The 23637-nt window shown below is 37.5% G+C and overlaps 1 protein-coding gene across 2 annotated transcripts in view; it reads left to right on the forward strand.

The window, feature by feature from the left end:
* The first annotated feature begins 4918 nt into the window (after positions 1-4918).
* Positions 4919-23637, forward strand: part of AKT3 (AKT serine/threonine kinase 3) — a 273074-nt gene continuing 254355 nt past the window's right edge. For both annotated transcript variants that reach the window (XM_065935620.1, XM_065935621.1), the window contains exons 1-2: positions 4919-5045; positions 15803-15969. In XM_065935620.1, coding sequence (XP_065791692.1) covers positions 15924-15969 — 46 coding nt within the window. In that variant the 5' untranslated portion in view covers positions 4919-5045; positions 15803-15923. The remainder of the gene's footprint in view (positions 5046-15802; positions 15970-23637) is intronic.

The raw sequence follows: 23637 nt of genomic DNA on the forward strand, positions 1-23637 counted from the left end.
CGAAACTTTCTGGAACAGAACTGTATTTACATGAGATAACTGAGGAAGGGGTTGAGGTGATTACCTAGGTGAAGGTTGGAAATCTACTGTCATTATTTCACTGCTAACTGTGGTGTTAAGAAGTTCAGTCCTCTCAAAGCAGGTTCTGAAACAGCTAAAAAGGCACATCATCTCAGGAAGTCAAAATTATATCCTAAAATGAGATTCTGGGATTAAAATACAGAGTTATTGGTATTATTGCATACCTTTATTTAGCTGCAGTCCGAATAATAATATGTATGCTCTTGCTTTGGAATCAGAACCTGAATTCTAGGTCAATGCCCCACAAGCAGTTATTTAATTGTGGTCAATAACCTTCTGTGGGCTCTCTTGATGGCTCAGTGGGTAAAGAATCTTCCTGTAACGCAGGAGATACAGGAGAGTTGGGTTCTATCCCTGGGTCAGGAAGATACCTGAAGGGGGAAATGGTAACCCACTCCAGTATTCTCACCTGAAAAATACCATGGACAGAGGAGCATGGTGGGTTACAGCCCACGGGGTCGCAAAGAGTCAGACATGACTGAGTGACTAAGTCCACACACACACCATGACACATATTAAAAAAAAATTAAAAACTTTCTGTGTTCAGACCCAAGGGTTCTGAAATACTAAATATAAGTATTAAGTTGCTAACAGACTTAGCTGTCTGAGAGAGAGCATGATAATATCAGTGAAAAAATTTTCATTCACACTCTAGTAACACAGTAGGGAAAAAAAGTCTGCCAATAAAACAAGGGAGAGGTTTCCAGAGAACTTTAAGTATCCCCTTTGCACGTGGCATCAGATTAGTACATACTTAACCCTCAGGTATTCTCATGTGTCACTAATCTAGCCCCATACCTTATAAAAACAGTATCTGTGAAAGAGAGAAAAGACAATTAGTATTGATAACTATTGTAACTTAGTCTTCTGCTACTTATACCTGGACTTAAACTATGCTCTTTCGAAAATTGCTCTATAAATCATCTAGGATATTCATTAATTACGGTTATAGACTTAGCATGGTTATTTCAGAAACCAACTGTGGCAGAGACTGGCTGGCTGTTCATCAAACCAATTTCTTTTTCTTTATGAGCTAGACTCCATTTCATGAGCTGCCTTGTGGTTTGGTGGCTTTGGAGTGTTCTAGCCAGCGGAATGTGAATGGAAGTGAAATGCATAAAACTTCTATTGAGTGATCTTCCATGTTGTGCCCCTTTCAGCCAGCCTGGTATCATGATTACATGTTGAACATGTCATAACCCAAACATGGAAGAAACTTCACTCTTACAAATGCTTAGAGGAGACTTGCCCTCCATTCTGAACTTCACATGGATGAGAAATACATTTCTACTGCTGTATGCAGGACAGATTTTCACATTTATTTGTTTTACCAGTTACTGTTGACACACATATTTATGTTTATGGTAAAGGAATTTTAGCTTGCTGATCACTCACTATGTTTTAGACCCATCTAATATTTCATCACATTGAATTCTCATAAGCTATTGAAGTAGTTGTAACCATCGTTGCACAAATGAGGAAATTAAGGCTTAGAAGAGTTCAGAAACTTGCCTGAGACCTAAACTCTGCAGAGAGAGGATTTGAACTCAGATCTCCAAGTCTGCAATGCGTGTTCATGATCTTTCTAATAAGCCATCCCAAGAGAAGAGTACAGTATAAACCACACACAGGACACAGATTTATTTGTCCATTCATTCATTTGTCCATCAAACATATTTTGTGCATTCTGTGTGTCATGTTCTATTCTAGATAGTGGAGACAAGATATCTTTGTTACTAAAGCACAGAAGCAGTAACTTAACTTTTGTTACCTGATGTCCTGTAATTCTAAATGTGCCTTCTAGTTTAAGTTACTCCTAAGCAATGGTTGGAGGAAGGCATGGCAATCCACTCCACTATTCTTGCCTGGAGAATCCCCATGGACAGAGGAGCCTGGCGGGTTGCAGTCCATGGGATCGCAGAGTCCGACAAGACTGAGCGACTAAGCACAAGCAATGGTGGAAGTACTAACAAATAGCTCTCAGCATCTAATTTACTCCTTGTTAGTCAATAAGAGTAAATATTTTTCTTAAGATATGTAAATAACTAGTACTGAGAGAGATTAGCCTTAAGGATTTCTGGCTTAGTAAAAAATGAGGGTATGTCTCCAAAATTTAGGAGGGATATTCCCATGGATAAACATACTCCTGTTGCCCATATTATTGGAAAGTGATGACAGTGAAGAGAAGAAATCTAGAATACACTCTGTATGGAGTATCATCATCTCACAATCAGCAGATTCTCCACAACTCATGATGGCACAGTCTAAGAGAAAGAACAATGCTACTTAAGTAAATAACAGTGCTATAATCAATTCTTATGTAATAAAAGCTGTTATGCTTTTATTACAGAAATGGATGAAACTACCATAGTAGAAGAACAAAACACAGAAGAAATAAAACTTTACAACTTTTCAAATACATGAAGCCTAGAGTACATAATCCATGGCAGTTTATACAGTATTTACTTGTAGGTTGTAATCTGGTTAAGATTTAATCCAACCTGCTGAGACTGAGAAAAAGTTTGAGGCAGTATGGCTCATAAGACAAATTTGATTCTCATAAATACATTGATGTTAAAATTGGAAATAAAATTGCAGTTGAGAAGGGATATCCGGTAATTCAGAGTATCACAAGTCTCAGAGCTAAGTATTTAAGAGAGCTTTCAAAACACTTTTTAATGCTAGTGTCATAGGGACTATTTCCTTAAAAAGCGACTTATTATAGAATAAAAAATCTGACTCATTTTTGTTACTCTCATGCAAGAAATTTTTAATGAAATCACTTTACCAGTAGAGACTGTTAGAGGTTTGATAATTATGGCAATAAATTATATACTTTTTACACACAGATAAGCTGAATAGAGAAGCTTTCCAGGTGGCTCAATGGTAAAGAATCTGCCTGCTAAGGCGGGAGATGCAATTGTGAGACTCACGTTCCATCCCTGAGTCAGGAAGCTCCCCTTGAGAAGAAAATGGCAACCCAGTATTCTTGCCTGGAAAATTTCATGGACAGAGGAGCCTAAAGGATAGAGTGTCTATTTATTAATCAGTTCATGATGTGCTGGGAAATATGAAAAAAGGAGAAAGGCAGCAATTGGGGACTTTTACTCTTGGGTAGACTGTACATCTTAAAAAAGCATATTTTATTCTGAAACTGTCAAGTGGAGTGTTTTCCTTTACAAATGGAGAAAAGTGACTTAAAAAGCCCTTTCTTTTCTTATTAGGTTAGGTTCCATACTCCTGTCCACAATCCCAATAGATGTGCCTTTCACAACAGATGTCGACACAGATGTATATACCAGGGATATAGTGTAAATACCAGGGATATAGTGTAAAAGAATGATTACCATCCCAGTGTTGTCAGGAAATGGAAAAAGCACAGTAGGAAGGGCCCTTCAGAATCAGTAAGTCTTCTGCAGAAAAAACCCAAAAGCACTACCAAGAATCTTGCGTTGGAAGAAATACCAGGTACATCAAACAAGGCTAGAGTCACATGATGAAACAATATGATTTTTTTCAAAGTGTTCTAGAAGCAACAATACGTGGTGTCAGAAAAAGTAAACTTCTTTCATAACTTTCTGGAGTATAATGTATGGTTTTTAAAAAAGGCCATTTTGCAAAAACAAAACAACACAACACAATCTCCTCTGTAAACATTCTTAGAAGCCATGAACTTCAAAAGAAAGCAATGCTGTCTTTCGTAGTGAAGGCAATACATCATGGCCTCCTCAAAGTCAATGAAAACTATATACTATCTCTAAAAATGTGAAATTTTAAGGTTGAATTACGATGCTACTGCAAGGTGTACGCTATGTGTGGTGGTTACTGCTTACAGGAAGCGCTGGGATGGCTCTTCCGAGAGAGGTGTTCTAGGACTGGACGGTAAGGTCTCCCGCTCTGTACTGACCCCAGAGGTGCGGAGGGGTGGGGTCGCTTCTCGCCCAGCTTCTAGCTTTCGGGGGCGCGCCCCTACAGGGAACCGCCCATCTCGGGGGCCTCAGGTCCCGGCCCTCTTGCTCCCGGCCTGACCGCCCCGAGCTGCGGCGGGCGGGAGGAGAAGCCCCGGGCTCGGCCGCTCGTGGAGGGCAGAAGAGCCTCCCCTCCCGGGCCTCGGGAGCCTGCCGCACGCCACGAGGGCGCGGGGGAAACCCACAACTTCCCGCCCAGGAACGACGCCCAGCTCCTGGCTCCGGCTGGGGGGTGTTCTCGCGAGAGGAGAGGGGGCGCTGGCCGCCGCGGGCTCGGGGGCTCGGGGAAGCCCGCGGACGGGGGCCCGCGAGGAGGGGGCAGAGGCGGCGGGCCGGCAGGGGACGCGGGGAAGCCGCTCCCGCCAGTCGCCGAGCGCCAGCCCCTGACGTCAGGAGTTTTCCTCAAAGTCAACAACAAGCCCCGCGGCGGCGGCGGCGGCGAGAGCTGATCGCGGCCGCCCCGGCGGGAGGAGGGGGCGGGGAGGCGGCGGCGGGCCCCCCCGCCCCGCAGCGGGGCGCGGCCCTAGAGGAGGCCGCAGACCCCCGACCCGCGCCGGGCCGCCAGGGCCTCTCAGAGCCTCCGCCCGCCGCCGCCTCGCCTCGCCGGCGCGACCCGGCCCCCGCCCGAGCGGAGTTTTCTGGTGATGAATTGAATTTGTAGCCGAGATCCGATTCCCACGTAGAGTCTCCGCCCCCTCCCCCCCCCCCCCGCCGCCTCCCTCCTCCCGCCGCCGCCGCCGCCGCCGCCGCCGCCTCCCGCTCCAGCTCCGCGGCCCGGCCGGCTCCCTCCCTCCCTCCCCTGCAGCCCGCCGCCTGCCCTCCCGCCGGCCACACCGGGCTCCAGGGGGGCCAGAGGCTCTGCGGGGTGGGGGGAGGACAGGAGGGGAGGAGGAGGGAGGGGGACCCCCGAGTCGCCCCCTCTCCTCCCCCCGCCCCCCGGCTCCATCCTCCGCCGCCGCCCGAGCAGCTGCGGGGCCGCCGCCGCCGCCTTTGCAGGTAACAGCCACCGCCCCCCCACTCTCGCCCTCTCCCCGCCGCGCCTGCACTCCCTCCGGGGCCCCCCTTGGGCGGGGGTGGCGGTGGGTGAATGAGGTGGGGGCGTCCGGCTTGTCACCGCGCCGGGGGCGTGGGCGTGGGGCTGGGTCGCCGGGGGCTGGGGTGAGGGATGCGGGTGCGGAGGCCGGGGATGCCCGGCGCGGGCGGACCGCACCCCTCACTTTGCGGGGGAAGCCGGGGCGGCGGTGCGCGGGGGCCGGGGAGGGTGTTCCCGGCCTAGCGGTGCGGTCCGGGTCTGGGCCGCCCTGGCCCGGCGCCTCCGGTCTCGCTCGCTCTGCGCCACTCTCGCTCCCGCCCCTCACCCTCCCCGCCGGCCGGCGGCGTGGGGAGGGGGCCCCGCTCGGCCTGGGGTGGCGGCGGGGTTATGTAACGCGGGGAGCGCCGGTGTCAGGGCGTGTGGGTGGGGGAGGGGGCTATGTGCGCGTGGGTGGGGGAAGGCAGGGATGCGACGGCTCCCCGGGGTCTTGTTCCCCCCCCCCGCCGTCGCCGCCGCCGCCGCCGCCGCCGGCGCACAGGAAGAGACTGCACTGGTGGGGTGGGGGTGTGTGGGAGGTGGGGAACGTGCTTGTCTGTGTTTTTAATAGTAGTGGGTTTTGATCCGCTCGGGAGTTGTGTGCTAAGAATAGAAATGTGCGGAAGATGCTGGCTTTGGCTGATCCAGTGATGCTGTCGCTGCTGGCGGCGGCGGCGGCGGCGGCTCTGGCTGCAAGTAAACAAACCAGCCTCTTCCTCGTCCACCTCCTCCTCCTGCGCATCGGTCTGCATCAGCCATGATGCTGGTGGGGCCGTTCTGAGCCCAGAGTTGAAGCGGAGCCGGTTGCTGTGTGCACCCAGTCTCCTAGGCGGGATCACCCCTTGTTTGGGATTTCCCGGGAATCTGCAGTTAGGCTCGATTGAATTTCTTTGGGGCCGGGTTTTCGATACCGGTATTTACTGTTTATCTTCTGAAAGCAGAGGAAATGCTTACCCATAAGTCAAGGCTGGGATACTCACATTACTTCCACAAAATAATGTTATGAAAGTGACACCAACACGTGCCACCAATGTGGTAATGGATCGAAAGCCCAGTAGTTTGTAATTGATAACGTTTCCAAATAGAAATTCAACACTGAAACTTACGTATCTATAGTAATTACTAGTGTTGATAAAACGTTCACGTTTTTAGTTTATCGTGACGGTAAAGAATGTGAAATAATGACTTTTTTTTGTAGTTAATACGTTGTCAGCTGCCTCATGTCATCAATTTAGATGTATGTTTCATCTTTGGTAAAGTATGGTCTTATAATATCTTCTAGTGCACTATAAATCATTAGACAACTGTTGGGCTTTGGTTTTGGTGAAAAGTCATTAAATTAGGTAATAGATTGTTGGAAAATAGTTGTAAAAGCCAAAGGGGAAAGAATCCTATAAAGATGGCTTAGGAAACTCTGTCTTCAGAAATTGTTATTGCGAAATATGTATAAATGAATAAGACTATTCCAGGAGGTAGTTGTCTAAAACGTGAAGACAACTTTTATTGGCGTATCTACTTACTAGTAGTACTTACTAGTATTACTAGTTTCCCAAGGTATACGACAGAATGCACAATTATTTGTAAGGTATATGTCGGGACTGTAGATGTTTTTTTCTTTTGCCCATACATAATCTAGACTTTAAAAGTTTACCAGTGAGACTGTGTTTGACCGTCTGCTTTTTGTTTTTCTCACTAAAGTTTACCCTACTATCTTTGGTTAGTTTGAGCTTTTAATTTTATAGTGAGGAAAGTGCATATATCACATGAATGAGACAACATTGGAAGTTAGAGACCAATGAAGAGTTTTAGTCTTGTGTTTGTATTGTGTATTTGTAGTATGTTTTCTTAGAGTGTTTAAAAAATAATATCGTGTCTAAAGTAATTCTGCAAAAAAATATGAAACTATTATTTGTGTTCATCTTGTCCCATACTCAGCCTTTCTGTAATGATTACTTTAGTGAATTGTTTTCGAATTTAAAATTAATTTTTACTTTGACTCTTGAAGTTGTGTATTTAAGAATATTACTTTGGAAAAAAAAAGAATATTAGATGTTTTTGTTTATGTAACTTTAATGGCTGTAAAGTATTTTAAATAAGATTTCGTTCATTCATTCATTCATTGAACAAGTACTAGAGTGTTGACTGTGTGGTAGGGACTGATTTGATCGAAAACTTACTGTTTACATTTCATCCAGAAGATCACTACTACTAGTGAATTTGTTTTCAGAATCACTGCAAATCTAAACATGTTTTGGCTAAACATATGGAACGAATGTACGTAGTATAGAGTTTTGTGCAAAGTAAGGATTTAAGGTTTTTTAAATTCTAGCTCTCTAAACATGAGACCTTCTTACAGAAAACTCAATGGAAAATTTCAACTATTTAGGTTCCTTTAGAAAGAGGAACTGGTTTTACAAATTGATTTTGTGGAAGTTTAGAATTTACTTAAACTTTGCATAGTTTATGAAAAGATGGTTACACTTTGTTGTTACAGCTTTTAGTACTAGACTTCACCCTTGTGAAGATAAGGCAGTTATTGTTAATGATGTGTTAATTGGATTTTTTAGCATGATTTGATAGGATCTAGTCTTTATATTGTGATTAAGTTTCAAGCACTGAAAAATACTTAATTTAGAACTATTAGTTTTGAATAGCGTAAAATGCAAGGCATTTCATTTTGACCAAATCTGTAGTTTGACTTGATTTTTATTTTTAATATAAAATATAATTAATGCACGTGATTCATTTTTGTAGATTTGTGTTTATTTAAATTATTTAAAATTTGTTTTTCCCTCTGAGTTTTAGAGTGTGCATCAATATTCTAAATCCTGGTTTCATACAGCATGTACTTTTCTGTAGTTGCCTGAATCATTTTATGATAACTTAAATATTTCATCACGATCTTTTGTATTTAATAAGAGCTGGATTCAATTTAGAGTTAACGGGAGGCAGTGCCTGATGAGCGCTTGCATGTTCCAGGCACTGTTTTATGTGGTTAACATGTATAAATGCATTTAATCATCATAATAACTTGTTACATGTCTGACAGTGATTTTCACAGGAGAAGACACTTTTCCTCGCATTGTAAAATTTTTGTTTCATTTGAACTTTCTTAGTTTTGAGGCACTTCTTTTACTGTTTTCCTAAACTGTTTATACCTATTATTAGAGTTCACAGTGACAATGCTAAATTTCACTAATGTAGTACAATAAAATTTACACAGAAATCAAGATAATATGATTTGATTATCATTTTATATCAAGTCATATATAAAAAAACCATATTGACTGATCCACAACATTGTTTTCATTTTTTTCAAATGCCAAATTAAATGCCTCAGATGTTTAAATGTTTTATTCTAAGTACTATAGTCTTTGAACGTGTTAGATGTAAACATTTCCTTTACCAGAAAGTCTTCAAATAATAGTCGATAGGTAAAGTAATGTATGCTTCTTGACCTGTAGATTTCTTAGTTCTTTTTCTTTTTAATTCTCTGGTTATATTTATTTGTCATCAGTTACAGATATTTCACATTTTTATATGGGTATATGTTGCTAATATTCAGAGGGAAAAATAAAAAAAAAAATTACTGGAAGAAATCACTTAGAGATTTTCAAATGAGAATTTTTCTTTTTATTAATTGAAAAAGTCTCTGACTATATTTGGGAGTCTAGGGGATGAGAGGGGGAGGAAGATATTTTTGCCAATGTTGGCATTTAGTTCAAATTTTGTCTGAGTGAAATTGATGTTTGAATGTTTTACTAACCTTTTGAGGACTGGAACTATGTATAATCAGGATACTGTCACCTAAGAGGTCATCTATAAGTGAAATAGGTACTCAGTAGCTTTGAACTTGAAGAACTATAAATAAGAGCTATTTACAGTTCATCTAATGCTACACTTGTTTTTATGGCTAAGGAAACTGAAGCACAGAGAATTAAAGGACCTTATACAGCATCACTCTGGACAGGGCAGAATTGGGAACAGGGACCCAAGTCTCCTACCCTGCCCTATGCTCTTTCTAATGCACCACTGAGATGAACTTTGTTACAGAGTTCCATACCTACTGGTTAATTCTCAGTTTAATCAGGAGTAAAATCTGTCAGGGTGATTAATAGCATGTTTGTGTGGGTGGGTGGGTGGGTGCTTTTTGTTTTAAAATCAGGAAGGTTCTCAAGTCAGAGTTTAGAAGGATTTTACATGTATATTAAAAAAATATGGCCAACCATGCAACTGAGATTCTTTTAGTAACAACCTTCATCCTGTCCATTGGTCATTATATAAGTGCTTTCATATAGAGACAAGCCACATTTTATATTAAAAATGTAGGGGTGAATTTGTCAGTAGCTTGTTCAGTGGTTTAGGAGAACCAAAGGAATCCAATAAACATTTTCTTAGTTGTTTCAAATTAAAATATTAACTATATCACCCAGTACAAGTTGCTGTTTTTAATTTGATTAATAATGGATATGTTGGTTGAAATGACACTCAAATGCCCTGAACAGGGGTAAGAAAGAGGGCAGAAATGGTTTATGGTTTTGTATACATATTTCAAAGTTTATGAAGTTGATTTTTAAGAATTTGCAATTTAAAATAACTGATATTTTGTGTGAAAGTTAGAAATCTTGCCTATACTTATTCAGGTATTTCCCCATAGTGTGAAACAGTGAGGATATCTATATAGAAAGAGTTTAAAGAAAATCCACAGAGTGTATTATAATCTGAAGAGAAGAAAGGTATCCAAAGTATATAGTTTGTACTGTTCACTTCCCTATATGATATGTTTTTAGCAGGATAGCAACTCATAAAAGGACAGACTGGCTTAGAGTTATTTGAAAAGGAGATCAGGTTACCTTGAATTTCCTTTCCACTCCAGTATTCTTCCTTTCCCTCAAATCCTTATGAATGTTTCATGTAGTCTTATGTATTTATTACAGCATATATTAGTTTCACTTATTTCTTAGAATCAGTAAATACCATAGAAATACATTGTGGTTACCCTTGACCATCATTTGTTTTTCGAAGTAGAAACTTGCTATTGTGTTTGGACATCAATTCTTCATTTGTTTAGTTTGGCTAGCATATCTAAAGTATATTAAGAACATGGGTACAGAGCAAGGATATTCTGCAGAGTATTAATTATATCCAAATGTATAGTAGTTTTAGGGCTTCTCTGATGGCTCAGCGGGTGAAGAATCCACCTGCGAATGCAGGAGACACAGGAGATGTGGGTTCAATCCCTGGATCAGGAAGATCCTCTGCAGGAGGGAATGGGAACCCACTCCAGTATTCTTGCCTGGAGAATCCCATGCGGGCTACAGTCTATGGGGTCACAGAGTCTACACGACTGAGCATGCCCAAGCACAATGATGTAGTAGTTTATAGAAGGTTGTATTACAACCTGTTAACCTATGAATTTTATTCTTTATAAAGAAGAATTGCTAGGGGTGCTTTTTAACTTTCTATCAACCTACTTTTAGTCTTCTGTTGTAATCTGTGGTGCAGTAGTTATATTTAATTTTTAATTTGTTTGAAAACATCATGCTTTATTGGACTTCTGATATATAATTTGTTATAGAAAAATTGTTCAGAACTATTCACAAATGTTGCACATATTTTTGAGAGTTCATATTTTGTTACTTTATAGAAAGTATGCCAAATGATAGAAGACTTGAATTGCTTCTTGTTACTTGTCATTAATTTGTTATGGTAACTGTGAAGAAATAATGTTATCATTATTGGTTGGTTATGGTCTTCTTAAGATCAAAACTGTAGATGCGATAACTACTGCACAGATTCATTTTTAGAGTTAATTGAGAAAATGTATGTGAAAGCACTTTGATAACAAATTATTATAGGTTTGGAAAACATTTTAAAAATATTTTGTTTAGCTTGGCCCTTGTATACTCAGTTTAGTTCTTGTCACAGAGTAGATATCAATACATATTTATTGGCTGAATATACATAGGGGTGTGTGTTTATTATATATTATATATATACACACACAAAATTTCTTGAGTGAAATTTTTAAAAGATATTTGAACAAGTTTTTTTGCTTATAATTGAATGGTTGACTACTCTAAGTAACTGGTATCTTTTAAACATTCTTAAAAGTATCATTAAGAAAATATTCCATTCTTTCCCTTTTTTCCCTCCCATAGTGGATTATTTTGGGCCGTGTTGCTGCTTAATTTGTTTGGAAATTGAAACTTGACCATCTCAACACAAAGAGTCAAAAAATACTGAGGAAAAAAGGATAATTTTAATGTATGTTAGGCCTTAAAATTAATGGAGGTCTATAGGAAACATACTTTAATGAATCAGTTCGGTTCAGTCGCTCAGTCGTGTCCAACTCTTTGCACCCTCATGGGCTGCAGCACGCCAGGCTTCCCTCCATCACCAACTCCCAGAGTTTGCTCAAACGCGTGTCCATCTAGTCGGTGATGCCCTCCAACCATCTCATTCTCTTTCATCCCCTTCTCCTGCCTTCAGTCTTTCCCAGCAATAGGGTCTTTTCCAGTGAGTCTGTTGCTTCAGGTGGCCAAAGTATTGGAGTTTCACCTTCAGCATCAATCCTTCCAATGATTATTAATGAACAGGGAAGAATATTTGTTATAACTAATTATTTTTATATAGGTTCTTCTATAATGTTTAAGTTCAGGTTTGTTTTTATTGTGGCTTCATACCATTCTGTTTGTTAACTTAGAATTTTAGTTTACTTTATCTTAATTCGTTATCTAAAGCTGCATCTTTTTTCTTTCACTCATCCATCTATTCATTCATTTATTCCATATTTATTAAGCATCTCTTATGTGCCAGGAAGCATCAAATTGCTTTACCAAATAATAATGCTATTGAGTGAGATAAAAGATGTGAAAATGTTTTGTAAATTGTAGAATGAATTTAAAATATCATTATCAAAATCTCAGATAATTTCGTATGAAAATACTTCCAGTGTAACTGTATGTGTAAATTCTGAATTGAATATACCAATAATTTTGAATGAAATTTTTCATAAGAATGGGAAAAATTAGATATGCATTATGTTTAAAAGAAAAATAAGCCAAATTTTGTTGCAATAGCTCATTGGATAGAACAGATTTCTAGAGAAGTAGTTATTGTAGGAGGAGGTGAAGTTCACTCTACCTTAGGAAACAGATTACAAACCTAAACTACAGCCCAGCATTTAGCAGATTAGTGTTTTTAATAACATGGAAGACTTGAGTGGGAGACCGTATTCGACTTGGTGCAAGAGTATTGCCACTGCAGGAAAAGGAAATCAAAGAATATGGTTAACTGCATGAGAGTCAATAGCATTGGTTCTGTATTAACGACTTTATTTCCAGCTTATTGATCATAATTCTAGAGTAATATACCTTTAAATGACTTTTAAATTGTTTTTGAAGTATGTATCATTTTAGCCAGTAGAGACCCAGGAGCAGTTTTAAAGCTGAAAGTTATGATTTTGGGTAGAACTTGGTGGTAATATTTTAAGATGTAGAATGGATAAAGCCATGTGTGTATTGCCTGGGTTTACTGGCCCTGTTGAAGATGATAAATTTTGTCCTATTGATTTAATATACATTTAAAAAGTTTAAATATATAGGCACTGGTAAACATCTTTATTTAGAAAACCCGTTTTTGGAAGCAATTTCTTTATGAAACTAAATTCATTACTTTGGAGTTGATCTGAGTATTTCAGTCTATTTTTTTGCCCTGATGAGGCAGTGTTAGTGGAAAGTGTATGCCTGTTTCTATCGTCTTGATTCTCATAAAGTAGCTGTGTGATGTTGGGCAAGACGCTTCATTTGTCTTAACTTTTTTTTTCTCAGTTGTGAAATGAAGGTGCCTTCTAGCTTAGAGTCTAACAATGAAATGTACACTTAAGAAAACAGAATCAATTTTGAAAATACTTTTGTTTTTCTGGTGTTTTATGTAAGGGTATGACAATGCAGATTATTCTAATAGGAAAATACTTATATTTGTTCATGTGTATTATTTGTTTGTTTATTACTGAGTGTTCATCACAGATCTCCTTTTCCAATCCCAAGGATATTAAGATACGAATTTTCGTTTACCTGGAGTATATCGTTTAATAGTTAGAAACCAAGGATGATTAATAGATGTGATGCCCCTTGTTTTAAGTATGACCAAAGAAGGTCTAAGTGCAGTTCTTCTAAAGACATCATTTTGCACTAGTGTCTCTAATATTTAACTTCCTTATACAGTTGACCCTTGACCAGTGCTGGGTTGGGGGAAGCGCCCCACCCCACCCCCGTGTCAAAAATCTGCCACTGCTATCTGCCTCAAAAACAAAGGAATTGATAAATGACTCATCCAGGGGCAGGAAGCTGACAGTTTGGCTAAAATAAGGACTCTTAGTTCTTTTGATTCCACATATTGTGATCTCTAATTGAACACAAACTTTTCCTCACACTTGGGTAACTTGAAGATCTGTAAAATGAAAATGCAAGTACTATATTTTTTGGAAAATATCTACATATAAGTGGACCTGTACAGTTCAAACCCATGTTGTTCAAGGGTTAATCGTAATTATTTATGCTGTATAAGGAGTCAGCCCTTTCAGTTATCTAGCTCCATATTAAGTAGCCAGCTGATCATGTTGAGTTCTTAAGGAAGTTACGTAAATCAAATTAAAATGATGTTTTGATTCTTTACCAAGAGCTTTTTTGTTTTTTTGCCTGTTTTTAATGGTGAAATCGGTCTTGTCTTGAATTATGTGGTCATTTCCTATGGCTGTTTGTCACAGTGTGTTCGCTTGGATTTCATTGCATGTTACTAAAGAGAAAAAAAAAGCCTTGTGTGGTCAAATAAGTTTAGGATTTGCTGAGATAAATAAGATTATACATGATATATTTTATACCTTTAATATGGTATTGGTGATGTTTCAAGAGAATGACATGGTTTATAGAATTTCCCAAACTTGTTTGACCAAATAAATTTTTTTTTTTTCTTTTAACCCTCTTCTTATTTTTCTGGAATTTCCCTTTGTATTCTGTCAAACATGTTTTGGAAAAATACACCAAGATTCTAATATCCCTTTTGATTCTGTACAGTAGTTAGACTGGAATGATTTTGAGGACAGTCTTGGTCCAGCCTGTAGTAACTGCCCTCAGCCCCCTGTCACATGACTGGGGTGGTCTTCTATTCAGCCACACAAACTTTGTCAGGCTCTCTTGAGAGAATGGTAGTCTTATTTCGACTGCTAAATGATTAGGCTCTGTACTTAAGGTGCATTGGAAAAAGAACTGTAATTCATTTCAGTACTAGCTAGGAAGTCTAACTTTGAACTTATTCCTATGCACTGTTTATCAAAGTCGTATTTCAGAAAATACTGGGTTGCCCAGAAAGTTCATTCGGGTTTTTCCCTGTTACAGAAAAACTCAAACTTTTTGGCCAATCCAATGGTATAATTCTATAGTCCATCCCTCCATTTTTTCTGGTCATCTAAAATTTATACCTTGGTTCCTGCATCATGTTTCTTGGTCCCTTTTTGTGGAGCTGCTTTAACTCAATTGTACTTGACATTTTCTCTTTGAGAGAGACAAGAACTAGCCTGTAAAACTCATTGCTGTATGTATGTGAGGACATTTTTGAGGACCTTTGTTGATTACACTACAAGATCTCTTATAAAGATTCATGGGTTAAATTTCAGATTTTTGTCCCAGGAAAAATTTTCTTCTGAACAACATATTTTCTTTTAAAAAATATTTATGGATACTGTAAATAATGAAACTGATTTTATTTCCTTATCTGCATTGCTTCCTGAAAGCTTCATGTTAAATTTGTGGTCCTTCTTTCACAAATATGTAGATTTTTACCCTGGCGGCTTTTTATCTTTGCTAAAGTCAAAGAATGCGGGCTTCAGAGTCAGATTGCATTCAGATCTCGGTGCCGCCATTCATTAGTTGTTTTTAAATCTGGGAATCAGCTTGATCTCTGCAAGCCTCAATTTCCCCGTCTGTGAAATGTAATCGTGCCCTCACAGGGTTGTTGTGAAGATTACCAGAGAATAATTGATGTTACAGTTCTTGACATTTCTTGAATACGCCATACTGTTTCCCACTTTCATATTCCCTATGTTTCAATTCACCTACTTTAGAAAATGATTGATTTTATATTATTTATAATATTTTATTTGTTATAATCTACCTAAGATATTTCTTGGAACAAGGCAGAGTAAGCATGCATAAATGTTGGTTTCTTAGCACATTGTTTTTTTACATAAAATCTAGCAATTTAAAGCTTTCACAATTGTTTTGCCATAACTATTTCAAAATTTACTGAGATTTTGAAACTAAACAAACGTGAAGATTTACTTTTAGTCTGTCTCACTTTCATTTTCTTCCCCTTTCACCTCAAACACCCATCATCAAGTCAATTTTCTGTACTCTTTGAGTAGATATGACAGTGGTTAAGACTTTTTTTTTGTTGAAACCTCTTAGGTTAAAAGTTTCACTATCATTTGAAATCTGTCACAAGACCAGAGAAGTGCATTCATTGTAAAACTACTTAATAAATAGGTTCCGCAGTTTGAAGAGCTAGACTTTTATGTGAGGTCAGGTCAGTTGAAGACATTTACAAAGAATTAGTTGTTTGTTATTGCTATGTGAGTTGCAAGAATGGAAAAAAAAGAAATTCTTTCTTCAATACTTCCTTCCAGGCTGAGTCATCACTAGAGAGTGGGAAGGGCAGCAGCAGCAGCAGCAGCAGAGAATCCAAACCCCAAAGCTGGTGTCACAAAGTACCATTTCTCCAAGTTGGGGGCTCAGAGGGGAGCCATCATGAGCGATGTTACCATTGTGAAAGAAGGTTGGGTTCAGAAGAGGGGTAAGTGTTCAACAGAACTGAGAACAATATGGTTGGTAAGTGTGCTAACACTTAGTTGTGTCCTGGAAGTCAGTATCTTTTTTTCTAATGTCGGAGACAAAGTAAACTGACATACTATGTCCACTAAGATAGAAATGATATTTAACATGTGTTAGGAGTTTGCTTGTTATTTTGGAATTCTTTGTAATACTTGATTTTGATCATTTATAATCAAGTTATGAAGGTTTGGCTTATCTGGTATGTTGTGTGCACGTATGTTACAGAAAGTTTTGTTGTATTTTCTGTATTGTCCACAGATTCTACAATCCAGAGAGATGTCTCTAGATGTCTAGAAAAATGTCTAACTTGTGTGTATTTAAAGACATGTAAATAAAAGTACTCAGTGATATTAAGCCATTTTTGGGTGGTGGCAGGGAAAATGATTAAAGTAGTAAAGAGGCAGGATTCTCTCACAAACTCATGGATTCAGTAATACTGTAGTTAGATAAGTAAAGCCCTAAAGTAAAAGACCTGATGAGGAAAGGGAATGTGTATGTGTGCCCGTGCATGTATGTTTAATTTTGTATTTTAATTTTTCATGATCTACTTTTATTATTTCTTATTTACTCCTATTTTAGATAAATAATTCAAATGCATTATTATTCCTTTTTAATGCTAAAAGAAGCCTCTTGAATGTGAAGCTTAGTTTATCCTCCATGAGATCACCTACTAATGAGGTTAATGTGCTTATTTTGAAATCTAGACTAGAGTTTAGACTAGTTGCCAGGCAACTACTGTTTATCCACATGGCCAAATTCAGTAGGGTGAAGATGGCTCCATTTTCAGAGCTTTAACTTCTTGTATATCTGTTTTCTAGTTAAAAGTTTCCTCTTAATAATTTTGTAATTTTTAATTTTCTTTGGAGCTTTGTAGATACTATTTAGGCTCAAAAGATGTCAGTAGTTAAATATGATTACATATTAATGAGCTTTTTAAAAATAAGCCTTATTGAGTTGTAATTTACATACAGTAAACTTCACCTGCTTTAAGTGGTAGATGTTGCTAAATTTATCCACTAGTGTAACAAATGCTACAGCCATGATGTAGAACATTTCTGTTATCCCGGGAAGCTCCCTCATTCCCCTGTGCACTCAGTCCTCTTCCTTGAACCCTGGCAACCACTGATCTGCTTTTACTATAATTCAGCTTTTCTAGAGTTTCGTATAAGTAGACTCATACAATATGTAGTCCTTTGGGTCTGGTTACTTTTACATAGTATAATACTTTAAAGTTCCATCTGTGTTGCTGTATATATCATTAGTTTGTTCCTTTTTATTGTTGAGTAGTATATCACCGTCTAGATATACCACAGTTTTTCTGTTTACCGGTAGGTGGGTTGTTTCTGGTCTTTGGCTGTTATGAATAAAGCTGCTGTGATCATTTGAGTACATTTCTTTGTGTGATGTGTGTTCCTTTTTCTTGGGTATTAACCTAAGAATGAGATTGCAGAGTCATATGGTAAGTATATGTTTAACTTTATAAAAACTGTTTCCCAAAGTGGCTATTTGTATTGTTAAAGTTTAATTTTTCTCATGTTATTCTCATAATATAAATTTGGAAGGCATTTTCATATTTCAGTGCTGTATGAAAATTATTAAAAAAATTTTTAACTTGTCTGTTACATTTATATATTTTTTCCTACTTTTTTTGGGGGGGATGGCAAATCATTTAAACCTTTTGGAGTTTTGTTTTATTAATCTCAAATATCTGCTCTCACAAGATAGTTGTGAGGGTTAAGTGCGATAGTGGATGTGGATGTGTTCTGACAGTTCTTAAGGTATTACTGTCACCGCATTTTATCAAGGTATTAGGAGTGGTTCTTGAGTCTTATTTAACTGTGTCTTGTCTGAAATACTAAAATAGAAGTTTGGTATGTCGTCCATGGCATACAGAATAAAGAAAAAACGAAAGTGAGTTCTCAGTGTTTTTCCTGTATTGTTTAGTGAATACGATTGTGATGAGTGTGTGTGTGTGTTTATTTTGGGAAATAATGGTCATATAAACATAAGAATTTGAGATACACAAGGTATAGAATGAAGAGTAACTCTACCTCTTCCAGCTAGTTTCTCTCCTTAGAACTTTTTTATTTTTAATTCTGCTGATTATTATCCCAGCTTTATATATAATATGCTAAACCTTATTTTTGATGAATCTTAAGTAATCTAGTGTATCTTCATTGAGAAAAATAAAAAATTTTAACTTTTAATACCTATTTTCTCCCTTCTTCTGTTTTTTATTGTTTGGTGTTTGTGGTTAAACTTCTAGCTTTTGCATTATTAATTCTAGAAAGTTTTTAGACATTGACTCTAAATAAACTTGCCACTTTATAAGTTGAGAAAAATGATACCCCTCCCAATCTTTTCCTTTGAATTCCACATTCCCTTCCCATTTTATGTCGACTGTAATATTGATTTTATATTTTTAAGGCTTATAATAGTTGCTGCTTCAAAAAGCAGTAGTCTATATTATGATTATGTATATATTACTCATTGCTAAACAAAGTAGTATGATGGGATCCTTAGAGAAGAGGTGGATTTTTATACTCTATTGATATTCAAGATCATTCCATACTTTAGTTTGGCTTCTAGTATGGCATATCACTTTTTTTCTGGATTTTCCAATGACCACATTTTCCCCCTGTTGGTAGAAGGGCCTTCTTCATCATATGACGTGGTTATCTAGCTTTTTAATCATACTATTTGTGGAAGTTCTAAGATAAACTAACTTTTCTGAGAATGATGCTTAGCTAGTGTCACATTATTTCATTGCATTCTTGGATAAGTTCTTTGCTTTCTTAGCTCTCATGTCTTTCCTCTTTTTGTTTTGGATTTATTTTCAGTTTTCTGGAGTATTTCCTGAAGTCACTTTTTCAGAAAGAACGTATGTGGGTGCTTGTCAACACCATGTTTGAAATGTCATTTTCACTTTTGCACCTGTACATGCCTTGGCTGGGTGTAAAATCAGGTTTAAAATAATTTTTCTTCAGCATTTTGAAGGTTGCTTTTCATTACCTTTTAGTAATGTTTTACTGATAAGAGATTTGATGCTATTATAGAATAGTATTTTTGTAGGTAGCCTGATTTGTATTTTGGAAGCTTTTTGTGTTGATGCCTTTTTATCCTTGGCATTATAAAATTTGAAGAGGATGAGTTATAGTCCTTTTAAATTTTTTCTGTAAAGCATTTGTTAGACCCTTTGAAAATGTGAGCTGTGTCTTTAGTTCTGAAAATCTTCTGTATATCTTTCATTATTTTTCCCTTCTATGGTCTCTGTGTTCTTTCCACATTGTTTCCCCTAGAGCTTCTATACCAAAGTCTGTTTTAAAGTTTTTCTTTTGTTTTACATCTCTTTGTTTTTTTGTCTATTTGTTCTGAGAGATTTCCTTGACTGTTCCATAACTCTTTATTGAACTACTTATCTCAGCTCAAGTTCAAGTTCAGTCCTCCGACTCTTTGTGACCCCATGGACTGCAGCACGTCAGGCCTTCCTGTCCATCACCAACTCCTGGAGTTTGCTCAAACTCCTGTCCATTGAGTTGGTGATAACCATCCAACCATCTCATCCTCTGTCATCCCCTTCTCCTCCCACCTTCAATCTTTCCCAGCATAAGGGTCTTTTCAGATGAGTCAGTTCTTCACATCATGTGACCAAAGTATTGGAGTTTCACTTTCAGCATCAGTCCTTCCAATGAACACCCAGGACTGATCTCCTTTAGGATGGACCTCTTTGCAGTCCAGGGGACTCTCAAGAGTCTTCTCCAACACCACAGTTCAAAGGCATCAATTCTTTAGTGCTCAGCTTGCTTTATAGTCCAAGTCAGCTATTACTTTATATTTCTGGGAATTTCGTCTCATCCATGGTCACTTGCTCTTATTTTATATATGTATATATATAATGTAATTTTTAATCTTAGGACACTAAGTAGGTTTTAAATTTTTTCTCATCGAATAACTCTTCCAATTTGTTTATTCTGGTTCTTTTTGATGGTGGTAGTTGTTTCTTCAGGTGTCTGGTCATCCTTATTTGTCTGTGTATACTTCTGAATGAAAGACCAGAATTACAGATAGTGCCCTCTCTTTTTACAGAGTGGGGATAATAATGTTTTGTTTTAGTCAGGCAAATGTCATGTAGTCTGTTGTTGTTTGGCTATATTTTGGTTCAAAGAATTTATTCTAAAGGATTGTTATGATTTCCTGCTTGCTTATTACCCTGTGTAGATTATTATCACCTGAACTTTGGTATACTCATTTGAAAATAAATATAATATCTACCTTCTTTACCTCACAGTGTGATTGTAGGCTTTACAAGATAATTTATTTAGAGGAGTGATTTCAGACTTTTAAACTATAAATAAATAAATATAGAAAAAGTTGTAATATAGTTCTTTGTCAGTCCTTTTTCTCAAATTTCTATTTATGAATCAGTTACTAGCTCCTGTCCAGGTATAATCTCATTGTATTTGTACTTTTAATGTGAATAAGTTGCTCTTTAGCTAATATCCTGGAATAGGGAAAGAAAGACTTAAAGATAATTATTGATATTATGTAGGATGCACACTTTTCTGACTGTGGCTATTAGTGATATATCAGTAGTGGAAACTTTTTTCCTCTACTTATCCAAAATCATGAGTATTGAGCTAACTCATTAATTTCGTATTGTTGTTAGAAATTACAATGAAAGAAGTATCAGTTGCAAACTGGAGTATTACCTGCATTTTCCTTCTTCGTGGTCCTAGGAGCGCACCTAGCAGTTTGGTTGCACATCAGAATAAGAGGCATTTGCGTGTATATCAGACACTTCTTAAATCACTGTCTTCAGAGATCGGCCTGTGGGTATACTCTGGGTAATTTAAGATCTTTAAACTAGGTGTCAGAAGTTTTGCTTTCTTAGTTTCCATTACAGCTAGTAGTAATATTTGCTCTGAAGAAACTTACTGTATTAATAAAATGGGAAATTTTAACCTGCTTAAAAGGTTTAAATTCTAGAAATATGTATATTTTAATAATGTTGCATAAGGGCTTATTGTAGTTCATACAATTTTGTTTGGTTAATAGTACTGTTTCTTAAAAACCTAAATAGTCTATTAATGTGGAGAGCCAGTTCCTTTGATAGCAAGATAAAATTTGTAATGTGTTTCTAGTCAACTCATTATCTTACGGTTTTGAAATTGGTACAAATCTAAGCGGTAGTTTTATCTATAAAGCATTTTGATTGATGAAAATGCTGCATGATGTGTCAGTTCCTTACACTTTTTGTTGTATTAGTATCTAACAAATTGAACTTCATGTTATGGCCTGTGTGTGTAACCAGCTTGTGTTTTCAAAGAACTTTTACCCTAGTTGCCTTGTGATTATTATAGTTTCCATTCAGGGACGTCCATTGTCCATGAACTGTGTCCTTTGAATGATATTTGTCTTACATTGTATGAAATGGTTTGCTTAGATGAACTAGAATGTTAGTATTTGGTGATTCTTAGCTAAAACTTTATATGTTTATGAGTTTTTTCACAAAACAGCTTAATCCCAACTGTGCAAAGTACACCTCTGTAGCAAAGATTGTAAGATAGGTTATGGTTTAATGCATGTTGTGATCTAGTCAATTGTGTTACTACAGAGAAAACAAAGGTGCATTTTTTGGGGCTGCTTTTCTAAGTCCAAAGGCCTTTCCTTCTCTTTTAATTTGTATGTACTTATGTTCATCTTGTTCATATTTTATTCACAAGGTGACTTTTGAAATAAATTATAAAGTGATTAAGAAAAGAGAAAATGACAGCATGATTTCCTGTTTACTAGTCAGTAGCAAGCATTTTCCATAGAGAGTAAAGAGCTGTGGTAGTGACTGCATAAACCACATTGTAGATTAGAGAAGCTCACTTTGACTATTGACATTATAAAAGGAGCAGAAACATGGAGAAGTTAAATTTATTTTCTAATTGCATTAAACTTGGGGATTTAATGTATCTACAGTGATGTGAAATTTGTTCTTCCTATCGCTTCAATATATTTGTTTTGAAAGTGTTATCCAAGTCAACCAATTGGAGAGAAACCAAATGGAGAGAACCATCAAATAGCTTTCATACATGATCTAGAGTGTACAGTTGCTGTTACCCACCTTCCCAATCAACAATTGAGTTTGTGTATTGACTTTGTATTCTACAGTCTCATTAAATTCACTTTTTAATAATGTTAGTTGACTTTGTGTTGTTAGTCAAGTCATCTGCAAAGAGCCCCAGTTCTGTTTCTTCCTTTCCAGTCTTTATGCCTTTAGTTAATTTTTCTGGTCTTATTTCACTGGTTAGGACCTTTAGTACAGTGTTGAGTGTAATTGATGAGAGTAGACATTTTTGCTTTACTTCTTAAGTTTCATATTAGCTGTAGGATTTCACTGCTGCCCATTATTGAGTTGAGAAAGTTCCCTTCTATTCGTAGTTTGCTGAGACCTTTTATCATGAGTGGGTATTCAGTTTTTTCAGGAGATTTTCCGGTACCTATTGAAATGACCATTTAACTTTTCTCATTACTGTTTTAATATGTTAATATGGCATACTACTTTGATTGCTGGAATAAACCCCATTTGGTCATGATGTACTATTTTTAATATATTAACAGTTTTAATTCACTAATATTTTGTTAAGGATCCTTTTATACATTTATCAAAATATTGATCTATAATTTTTATTTCAAGTTTGTGTAGTAGTTATGCTAGACTTATAATAAAATAGGTTGAGAATCCCCTCCTTGATTTTTGAAGGAATTGGCAAAAGATGAGTTTTATTTCTTCCTTATATGTTTGCTAAACTGCAGTCAATGAAGCCATCTGGGTTGGAGATTTTTAAAATAATACATTCAATTTATTTAATAGATAAAGGAGTCTTCAGATTTTGTTTCATCTTGTGTAGTTTGAGTAAATTGTGTATTTTAAGGAATTTGTCCATTTCCTCTAAATTGATTTATTGTCTGCTAACCTGACTTTAGGGTTTTCCTGAATTTGATTTCTGTTGACAGCTCTTTTTCTTTGCCTGTGATTGTATTTTCTTGTTACTTCACATGTCTGGTATATAGTTCATTGTGTTGACGTGTTGTACAGACTCTTGATCTCTTTATTTCCTACTAATGACTACTGCTTTTTGTTTTTAATTGATACTTACCTCTTTTTTATTGTTTCTTTACTTCATTTTCTCTGTGTGAAAAGCAGTTAAAATCTCTGCTTTTTTCCTTGACGTTTTTGCTTTCTGTTTTTAGGCTCTTTTTTTTTTTTTTTTTTTTTTTTTTTTTTTTTTTAATGCATGGATTATTCAGGGGTTAGCTAGAATTTGGGCAGAGTTTACAAGTAGGTTTTGGGGCTCCTCCTCTGTGTTTTCCTGTCTTGTGGGGTATTCTCATTTTCTAGTCATGAAAAGTTTTTGGCAACTCTGAGCTCCAAACTGACTCCTTTAACCAACATGACTGATTTTTTGTCAAAGTTTTATCCACACTAATCTCAAGAAATGGTGGAGCCTCTCAAGCAAGTCATATAAAAATGTAAATCTCATCCGGTATAGTCAGTTCCCTTCTTTCAGGGGTAACTTTCCCCAGTTTCTGCTTACTTTTGGTGCTTTCCACTGCCTTCAGATAGTTTTTATTTTAGTAT

Source organism: Muntiacus reevesi, chromosome 5, assembly GCF_963930625.1.
Source record: "Muntiacus reevesi chromosome 5, mMunRee1.1, whole genome shotgun sequence".
NCBI lineage: Eukaryota > Metazoa > Chordata > Mammalia > Artiodactyla > Cervidae > Muntiacus > Muntiacus reevesi.